This window comes from Nanorana parkeri, unplaced genomic scaffold (genome assembly GCF_000935625.1).
Source record: "Nanorana parkeri isolate BGI_ZX_2015 unplaced genomic scaffold, ASM93562v1 scaffold1961, whole genome shotgun sequence".
Classification (NCBI taxonomy): Eukaryota; Metazoa; Chordata; class Amphibia; order Anura; family Dicroglossidae; genus Nanorana; species Nanorana parkeri.
In genome coordinates this window covers 1-10783 of record NW_017308229.1, presented here as the reverse complement: position 1 = coordinate 10783, position 10783 = coordinate 1, and the positions used below count along the sequence as shown (strand labels likewise).

General features: G+C 44.6%; 1 protein-coding gene across 2 annotated transcripts in view; it reads right to left on the bottom strand.

The window, feature by feature from the left end:
• The window catches only part of YTHDF3 (YTH N6-methyladenosine RNA binding protein 3), a 30506-nt gene extending 20519 nt beyond the window's left edge, over positions 1 to 9987 (bottom strand). Inside the window, exons 1-2 of one of the 2 annotated variants that reach the window (XM_018572182.1) lie at positions 9515 to 9987; positions 3003 to 3027 (exon numbers count right to left, since the gene is read on the bottom strand). In XM_018572182.1, coding sequence (XP_018427684.1) covers positions 3003 to 3027; positions 9515 to 9538 — 49 coding nt within the window. In that variant the 5' untranslated portion in view covers positions 9539 to 9987. Of the gene's footprint in view, positions 1 to 3002; positions 3062 to 9514 lie in introns of both variants that reach the window. The other variant, XM_018572185.1, reaches the window with a different exon arrangement.
• Between the last annotated feature and the right edge of the window lie 796 nt (positions 9988 to 10783).

Here is a 10783-nt window from a genome sequence, read left to right as displayed (position 1 = left end):
AATATGACAGATTTCCCCATCAGCGCTAAACACTGTGGATGAACAAATCTCCTGCTGTGTACATCGTATTCTGACAGAGGTGCCGACCACTGTCGGAATACCAGAACTGTCTTTGCAGCTAATTGGCTGAAAGCACCGTTTGGCCAACGATTTTCCAACATGTTTCTTCGGCAAAAGTTGACCTAATCATCAACTTTCGTTGAGAATAGGGTCACCAATGGATCAAATGTCAGCCCATTCCTGCTGAATCAGATGAAATTCATTGTGTGCATTCCCAGCATTTAGCTGGCCATACACTGCTCTATTTTTTTCATTCAACCCATGGGCGGAACAAAAACAGTAGAGCAGATTCCTCCATCAACGCTACGAGCGGATTGCTCGAGGTATACACACTGTTTCTATTGTATTGCTCATTGGCTGCCGGCTCTGTTCGTACAAAGATTTTCCACTTGTACCAAGATAAAAGGACTTTTGAATCACTACTACATATGGATATATTTACATTAAAGTGAACCTAGACACAGGAAACGTTATAAGACAAGCGAGTGGTGAATGACATGGCACTTACAATAAGCTTTCTACAGCTGCCATTTTGACTGCTGAAAACTGATGACAGATGAAAAGTTTTGATAGTTTATGTCAGAATATGGTCAACGGTGCATAAAATCAGGTAGTGGCAATATTTAGGTGTGGAATGTTTTACCCACCCCTGATTTGGTGGTTTACACAGATCAGCCACACTGTATTTTACCAAGGCATAGTGTTAAAGGGGTGTGATAGAAACTGTGCCAGGTCTAGCCAAAGTATAAGATAATCACAACCAGAGAGGACTTCCCTATAATGTAACTAGACCTCAACACCATTCAAATCCCTGGAGATATGAGAAAAGGAAAATAAGCTAAATATAATGTAGCAAAGCAGGACAAACATGTATAGACACAAATCTGTATACCCCTGATGAAGGCACGGAATGCAAAAATGGCCCGGAATGCATCACAAAACGTGGCAAAAAAACCGGAGCATTTGACTTCACGCTAGTGGAGCCAGCCGGGAGGACAGGACAGTGCCCGCTGTACCGCTCTCAAGAGACCGTATCTCTTTCCTCATACGGAAAGAGATTGATGGTTTTATGTTAAGAACATTGTTTGTTAATGTGAGTACCTTTTTTAATTATAAATTCCCTTACCTGGACGGGACGCACTATGCTTGTATTTGTCTCTTCTCTGGTATCGGACACTCTGAAATGTTAATGCTCGCTGGAGTGGACCCACATTGAAATTACTACTGGAGATCGGGGTTCCCTGCCCAGTTAAGAAGGGAGCTGTGCGGTCTGACCTACATAGTGGGTCCATGATATCAGGTGAGCACCCGTCTGTGCGTTTTTGGATCCCGGGGTGCATTTGGTGAAAGACGGAAGGGGAACGTTGACCACTGATTTGGAGTAACATAGATTCACCATATTTTTGATATAACTTTTGACCTCCATATGTGGATATACACGTGGACGTTATCATATGTTTAAATTATCACATTGGTCATGGTCTGAGGCCTTGTTCACACCAAGCGCGTTCCAGGAGCAGAGCAGTTACAGACCGGATCAAAACTGCATCCAATGTATTCCAATGGTATTTTGAGCTCTAGTTCACGTCGCAGCTTTCAGTTCCAGAGCATGTAAAAAGCCCTATTTTACCTGCTCTGGAACTCATGCAAACGCATCAAAAACACTTGCAAACGCCCTGGAACACACTAAAAGCCCATTCTAAACTTTAAAAAAAAAGAAAAACATTTTTAACCAAAAATGGCCCGGAATGCATCACAAAACGTGGCAAAAAAACCGGCAAAAAACACGGCACAACCCACTGCACGTGCAGAAACTCATGCAGATCTGGTCTGCATTTGGTGTGAACAAGCCCTAAAATAACTGGAGCAGACAAAATCTGGAGCAGCTGTGAATGGCAACCAATCAGCTTCTCTCTACAGTTTGTTCAGTTAAGATTTGAAAATGAAAAAAAAAAAAAAGCTGCTGATTGGTTATCATGCACAGCTGCCCCAGTTTTGATAAATTCACCTCAATCTTCTAACATCAGGATTCGAGTTAGCACACCGAGTACAGAACACCGAGCCACCTAAGCTCACAGCCATCATTAAAGTCCACCCGATGTACTGACGCATATGTGCTTTACACCAATGGGAAGCAATTTGTAAACAATTAGAATCCAAAAATAACTTACCTGAACACTGGCCTCTAACTTTTTGGGAGACACAGCTGAAGTCACTCTCCTCAGAGCGGGCATCTCAGTAGCTGCCAGCTCTGATTGCACCGAGATTTTCCAGCAGATTCCGTCGATCAGCTGATCGAGGAATGCCGGCTGAAGGGGAGCGGACAGCCCCACACACTGTGCAAATTTCGGCAGGTACATTAAACACAGTCCGAAATTTGGCCAGTGTATGGGTACCTTTACAATGGACTGGACTGCATTCTAGGGGTATTTCAAGCACCCAGTGCTGCAAGACAGCTCAGTGATGTTACCCATACCTGCTATAAGTGTCAGACGCCATGGCCAAGGCAAGTGATTTGTTTTTTTATCGAGGAGTCTGTTTGCTTACAAACTGCTTTTGAAAACGATAGGGGAGGGCACAAGGGCTTGCAAAAAGCAGACACTCCATTTGTCATAGAACCAATCCGCCTGGGTATTGAGCTTCCAACTCTGAGTTCTGGGCTGTATGATGTCCCCTTGCATTCCTTAATGCATTATTTTGAGCTTGTCTAGCCAATAGCGAGGATTGGGTTCAAATATTTACTATCAAATTTTTTAAAGATTACAAAAAGCTATGACAAGTTTACTTCACACATTACAGTAAATTAAATTTTATTTTATTTTTTAAACGAAAAAACCCCACAAAAGTCAATATGAAATCACTAAATGACGGCATTTTCTTCACATGTGTATAACAGAATATTTGTCAAAAATGCTAGAAAACGTATAAAAGCACAGACGTACCTTTGTTTCCCTGTCCTTTAGGTCTCTGCAACAACGTAGAAAAAGAAAGAAAAAGGTCACTGGAATTAAATACACAGAAAATTCTTTAGAAGTTAGAACAGACAAACCTAAAATTCATAGCATCTTCAATCATTTTGTGATAACCCAGCAGCATGAAGTCAACAGCACAATTTATTCACAATAATGTAGAGATGAAGGGACACAAAATCAAAATGCAATCATGACCACAAAGTTCTATAGTCTTAGAATAATGCAATTAAAGGCTGAACTAAAGCTAAAAAAAACACATTCGACCTCACAAATAAAGGGGATATACTTACATTGTTCTAAGAACCCAAATGTTATGTTATTTTTCTAAGGCGTCTTAAACTACTTCTTGATTGTACAATTTATACATGGCAGCAAGTCCTCATTCACATCTATATTTTAGGTGCGTTTAGGGATTCCTGCACCAGGAACATGCTATTTCCTGCAGCAGGAATGCCAAATCTGCCATTTACAAGCGGCATCTGTCACCCGCTCAAGTTCAATGATCAGGTGACAGTGGCCGCAAATGAAAGCGGCAGAACGCTGCCACACTGCATGTGACACTACATGCGGCTAGGAATCAAGCATTTATTGATGCGTCCAGGGACAGTGATTGATTCCTAACCACATGCAATCCATTGTATCACATACAACGCTCTGCCAGCATTCTGCTGCTTTCAGGTGCTGCGACTGTCACCTGATCATTAACTTGAACGGGTGATGAACGGCACACCATTAATCAGGGGTGAATCCCAGGTTAGGGATTTCTGCCGCAGGACATCGCAAGTGCTTGACAAAGGAATCCCTAAACGCACCTACACTGTAGGTGCGAATGAGGGCTAAAGGTAAACTTGACAAATTTGTATACACAGGCTTAGAACCGCTAGCAGCTGTATCAAGCATTACCTTATTATGAGGCAGCCAAGACCATAGTCTGTAAGTGGAGTTTACAAAAAAAAAAAATATATAAAACAGACTAGGGAAGGTTTAGACACCCCGTCATGTTTTTACTGCTACTGGGGTTTCATTAGATGGATCTCCAACACCAACACAGTCAGAAATCCCTTGTTTAAAAGGAGCAGGAAAGGTTAGAAATAAGGAGAAATCTTCATAATGGTTCCCACATTTAAAAGTCGAAAAAAATTAAAAAGACAAAGCTGAGGTTAAGCTTTAAAGGGCATGTTAAGAAACACATTGAGAGGAATTTATCAAAACTGGAGCAGACAAAATCTGGATGGATGCCAACCAATCAGTTTCATTTTCAAATCTTAGCTGAACAAACTGAAGAGAGAAATGGATTGGTTGCCAGGCAACGTTGCTCCAGGTTTTGTATGCTGCAGTTTTGATAAATTCCCCTCTTTATGTTTCTGATAGAGTGGGGAATGATTAGAACCCCCATCAAAGATTTTCCCCTCACATTCATAACAGTTTTATATGACAGGAAGGGAGGGAAAGTCTATATACAGGACATAGACCGCAATGAAAAGCTGACTAGGATACCAGCCTTCGTTTACTCTAAATACTTTGGTTTCAGTCCTGTGTGTGTCTCTGCTGCAAATATTTTCCTCACTTCACATTAGAGGTCATAGTCATAGGACACCTCACAGCAATGAAAACCAGACAATGGCGCTAATTCTTACCCAATCTTTAAAGAAAAAAAAATGGCAGGGGCCTTAGCTCAATAGGCAAACCTCATCAGTAACAAGATCTGCCTGTCCTCAAAGTGCGCGGTCACTACCAAATTAGCACGTAGACAGTGAAAAGATCTCTTATTAATAATGAATGAAAGAAAGAAATATGTTATGCTAGAGCACTTTGCAAACCCTCCCCTCAAGTCCCACCAACTGTTCGTGCAGATAGTGAAGGATCGGTGGCATGTTTCTGCTCACTTCCCGATCGATAGAGCCGAACTGTGACAGCTTCTTTGTCACACGTCAGCTTTAACTATGAGGATGAGTGGAAATCACTCACCTCATAGTTCTCCTTTAAAAGATGAAATGTAACCATCAATTTAAAGTGACACTAAACTCAGGAGTTAAATCTTAAAAACGTATTCGAGTACCTTAACTATTAACAAAAATGTATCCTATTTGTTTATCAGTCGGCTGTAGATCCCCAAATCATCTCTGAATTGGTGCGGACACTGTCCTTCTGGAGAGTGGATAGTTTTGTTCCCCATGATCCCTCTGGGTGTTGTAACATAGCCACCGTTGCAAGCTCACTCTCATGAAGGAAGGACAGTGTCAGCATGAGGGCTTGTTCACACTGAATGCAGTACGTTTAAGAGCGGTAGCTGCTGGAACGCATGGCAATCCCTGACAAAATCTCCCCCCCTCCCCGATCGGATGCATGGCAAAACTTTGCCTGCGTTCCATTCCACTGCAAACGCAAAAAAATAGAGCAACCAGCATTTTTTGCGGCGTTTGCAGTGGAACGGAATGCAGGCAAAGTTTGCGGGCGGAGGGGGCATGGACGTGATGCTATTGAATTCAATGCACGGTCATGCCCCCTCCAACTGCAGAACGCAGGGGGAAGTTTTGTGAGGGATTGCGGTGTGTTCCAGCAGCTACCGCTCAGGAACGCACCGTATTCGGTGTGAACAAGCCCTGAATTCATGATGATCCGAGGATCTGCAGTTGAGCGATACACAAATAAGATACATTTTTGTTAATAGTGAAGGTACTTCAATGTATTTTTAAGATTTAACTCCTGAGTTTAGGGTCACTTTAATGTGTCTTAAAACTGTTACTTTCAAGGCATGCCAGCAGTCAAGGTTGTCAGTGTGCTTATTTCATCTCTCAACCAAACTGTTAAGCCCACAAATGTCTGGTGTCATAGCTGATCACAAGCCCCATGGCAACTGTAATCCAAATACAGGGTAGGATGGCTCTAAGGGTTAGATGGTTGTAGTTCCCCTTTAAAGCCTTTTTTTCCAACTAACTTTGTTTTGGTTGTTCTCTTACGATGTGACATGTTACCATCATTGAGTGTTTAGTTTGCACAGCACAGAGTTTTTATTCTGCTTCTAGGCAGATAACTACTTTTGTGACTAAAAGATTTTTGTAACTCCAAAACTTTTATTTTAGTCAGACATGTAGCAATGGGCGTGCTGAACATTGCATGGTATTGTGCCGTGGTACCCAATAATTCCCTGCTGGACTGGTCAGAATTACATATAACCAATCTGGTATACTAGTAGTGTTTCCTCACTGTTTACACGATTCTCCCTTTGGTTTGTTATCCACATGGGATCCTTGTGTCCAATCTGCACAGAATGCAAAACAATGCTGATGCTCAAACACAAACAGCTTTAATGGAGCTCAACAATGCATAACATCCCATGTTAAATACTTGGTTAGGTCCATAATATAAAAAGTGTCTGTGATGCTTCCAGAGTCAACCCTAAAACCATCACGTATGCACCCATTTCTTTTGATCACTGCTGGCACCTTTGGCTATACTGAACAAGGGTATCTGTAGATAGCCAGATTTAAAGCAGAACTCCGGGCAAATCAAATCTTAACCTGTGCTGTGGGGCTACCTCTGCACCCCAAGGGTTAGGTGCATGTTTTGTCTAGCGAGCTGAAATAAAGTTATACTCATCCGAACCATGACCCCGGCTTGTTTTTACACTGCGCCCAGTGATAGAATGTCCCTCAGTGTCCTCACATTCTATACACTGTATTGGAAGTGATGACTCCAGGGACTTTAGCCCACTGGAGGGGAGGGATCCAATAGGAAGCCAGGACTGTGGATAGGGTGAGCATATGTTTGTTATATACCTCACTAGGGGGGAAAAAAACAAGCACTTAACCCTTGCAGTGCTGGGTAGACTCAATGCAATGGTTAAGATTTCATTTGCCCGGAGTTCTGCTTTAAAGTAAACTGATCATCAGGTAATCATGGAGGCTGCCAGTGATGACCTCCCCTGATAATGTTGGTTTTCTGGCTGTTATGCTGAGCCTTTTGCTTTAAAAATTTAAGTCTCTGACCTGGACCAAGTATAAGGACTTAGCTTTCCTCATCTACATGCGTTTAGGTCAGTGACTCAAATATTGAAGCCAAACTATCAGTATGGCAAGCAGAGGAAACTAGTACAGTAGTACCTTGGTTCACAAACGTAATTAGCTCCACGATTCTGGTTGCGAACCGAATCAAATTTCACCATAAGGTTCAAAGTAAATAAGGTTAATCAGTTGTGAACCATATGCAACATTTTTTTTTTTTTTTAACCACAAAAATATGAAACTAAGTACAGTACAGTCACCTTCATTACCGCTCTGCACGTTCTTGTCACCTTCATTACCACTCTGCACTTTCTTTGTACCAACATGCTTGCTCTGCACTTTCTTTGGAGCCATGCTGGATTGAATAATACTGTACAGTACTGCATGTGCTAAAAAGCTTCACAGCAAGTGTGCATAGGTCTGTCTGCGACTGTGATCTCGGCTAGAGGAAGCCACCATCACGTGTCAGAGCGGGGAAGATGGGCGCGGTCATGTTCGTCACCCGATGCTGGAGTTTGCGAACAGAAGCCAGATTTTGCCGAACTTCCTGTTCGCAAACCGAATTGTTCGGGAACAGAAGCGTTCGTGAACCGAGGTATTATTGTATTTTAAGAAGGAAGTTGGCAGTAGCAGCCCTCTTATTTCTCATGACAGATTTCCTTGAGGATCACACAGGCAGCAAGGAGAAAGGTAAAAATAGGTGGTTGGTCGCATTTGAGCCCCTGCCCTGAACACATGAAGATCAGGAAAGGTTAGTGATTATACTTGGTCGAGGTCAGAGACAAAGAAGAACTCCAGGAAATGTTTTTATTACCACCTGCAGTGGGGCTACCCCATACTGCAAGGGTTAAGTGCTGGTTCATGTCTAGGTTAAGGCCTTGTTCACACCGAAAGCGTGTGCGTTCCTGAGCGGTAGCTGCTGGAACGCACCGTGATCGCTAAGAAACCTCTCCCCGCCTTCTGGGGTGGGAAGGGGCGTTGCGGTGCATTGAATTCAATGGCACCGCTTCTACGCACGCCCGGCCCGCAGTGAGGTCGGACGCGTGGCAAACCTTTTTTGCATATGCAGTAGAACACAATGCTGGCAAAATTTTGCCTCACGTCCGATCGCACTGCAGGCAGGGGGGGATGTGGAAGCGGTGCCATTGAATTCAATGCACCGCCACGCCCCCTCCTGCCCCAGAACGCAGGGGAAGTTTCTTAGTGATCGTGGTGCGTACCAGCAGCTACTGCTCTGGAACGCACACGCTTTCGGTGTGAACAAGCCCAAAAAAAAAAAAACGTTATTCTCACCCGAAGCTCCGAGCCACCTTCATCCTAGACCGGTCCCTTCCAGTGTCTCTCCCCCTTCTCTGCAGCGGTCCAAGGCCCCATCAATCAACGTCTATACCCAGTGTATAGACATGAAGACGCTGAGGAAGAGTCCATTGCTGCGGGGAGAGCTGTGACAGGTGGATGGCTAGGAGCTCCGGCTGAGTACATCTTTGCTATTTTAGCACCTAGACATAAACCAGCACTTAACCCTTGCAGTGTCGGGGTAGAAAAAAAGTTCCTGGAGATGTTTAATTTTTTTAAGCAAATGGCTCGGCATGACAGCCAGACAACAATTTCAGGAGAGGTCAGCACTGGCAGCTTACAATGGTTTGGCCATCATTACAGGTAACTTCTTTGCACAGAAAAGTAGTAGGTAATACAAAAAGGAAGAGAAGAAGAAAAACTTTATTTCCTGGAGTTCCACTTTATCAGAAAGAATGGTCTGTGTAGTGAGATCTGCTGCCCCAATCCAGATTGCCCTGCTCTGAATTGTACAATGTCAGCCCCTATCACTGGGCCCCATTCCTATGCAGTGCATGAATGATGGAGCGATGTTACACACAGGGAAGGGAAAGATCGGTCACACACAGACAGGTGCTCTTTATCTTTTATGAGTCCCCTATGATGGTCTCCACAGGTTACAATCTAACCATACAATCTCTACGCAATCAACTTTAGATTTACCAAATCTATGTAATATGAGGACCTACCTGGGCTATTCAATCAATATGTAGCCGATCAGGCAGGCCCTTGCACTACATAGTTGTTGGCAGATCTAAAGAAGATTGTACAGATTGTAACATGTGTGGCGAGCTGAACACGCTCCAATTGTTGCCAGTGATACTTCATTGAGTGGCAGCAAACATCAGGCCAAGTACTGGTTAGTGTCTGGTGGTAGAACATCAGCCTTCTTATAATACATCGGGGCTCCATGTATGATTCTAATCTGAGCCCCTGAAATAACTGATAACATTGTATACAATAATGTGATAGGAGGGGGGGGGGGCTACACAATGATTTATCCTCCCTCCTCCGGGGTCCTGACATAGAAGTGTCCATAATCAAGCCTGTATGCTGGCCAATAAAAACACACGGCCCTGTGTACGGTCATCCTGGTTAATGGACAGCAATCAGCACACACACACAGCCAGGCCTCGTCGTTACCTGATCCACGCTGGTGGCAGACATTCTCCTGTGGATCCGCCGTGTGATCGGTGTGCTCGGTCTATGCGTGTGTGGATGTGTGCACACAGTCGGGAGAAGGCGGATCGCTGCGCTCTATAGGCCCACAGAGGGCTGTGTGTTCACGTACAGCCTGTGCACACCGGAGATCGCACAAACATCAGAGGGGGGAGCCCGGGAGCAGCTAAGCACACATCCGTAACGCCGGGTCCCGTCTCTCCGGTGTATATATGGTGTCTATAGGAGCGCCTATACCCCTCACAGGAGACTAGTGCGGCGCTATACGGATACACGGGGAGGGTGCTGGGGGGGGCACCGCGGCGGCCTCCTGTCTCTGGCGCTCCTTGGCCCCGGCTCAAATTCTTCTGCTCTGGACGGGCTCTCTCTTCTCCACAATGGCGGACGAGGCCTCGCACTCTCACTTCCTCTCCGAGGCTCTCTGACCTTCCGCCGTGACGTCAATGGTGAACCACTTCCCTGTCATGTGACTGCAGGGGGCGAGGCCTGGTGGTGGCATGGGCAGCGGGGTTGGCGCGGCGGTGGGTTTTGCTTAGGGGGGGTGAACAGTCACTAATATGGGGAAGGTTAGCTAATATACAGTGAGGGGGCAGATGTTTCCCTATTATTATTATGCAGGATAGATGTATATATATAGATTAACCTATCGATAGCCGACTAATCGACGATGGAAAACGTTGACAACGTTTTCCATCGTCGATTTTGATCGACGTAATCAATTAACTGTTCGATTAACCAATATGTGACGTATGCCCGGCCCAAACCCGCTGTACGTCAATCCCACGTGACCATACACAAGTCTGAACCGAGCGTGAGCGTCACAAGGACATGGCGATAGCACTCTCAGCCTCACCCTGCGCAGAGATTCCCCAGCTCGCAGGACGCAATCTCAGGCCAGCTGACTGAGAGTGATCATCACCAGGGTTGGTTAACTCCGCAGTTAACCCTTTACCCACAAACTTCCACTGCCACCATGTGTTTTTCGGAACACAAAACGTACCCAGCAAATGCTGCGACAATTTAAACACTTAAACAATGCCTGTAATACAGCTGTCCTCTCAGACAGGAATATGACAGGATTCACTATACAGTAGCACTCTTCAGAGAGCAAGGATACGTTTAAGTTCGTATATTTAGAGCGTAGAGATAAGCTTAACGATTTTTAAGATTGTCCTTTAACCTCTTGCCGTCTGCCCTTAGTAAAAAAACGGACGGACGGCACTGCAGCATTGG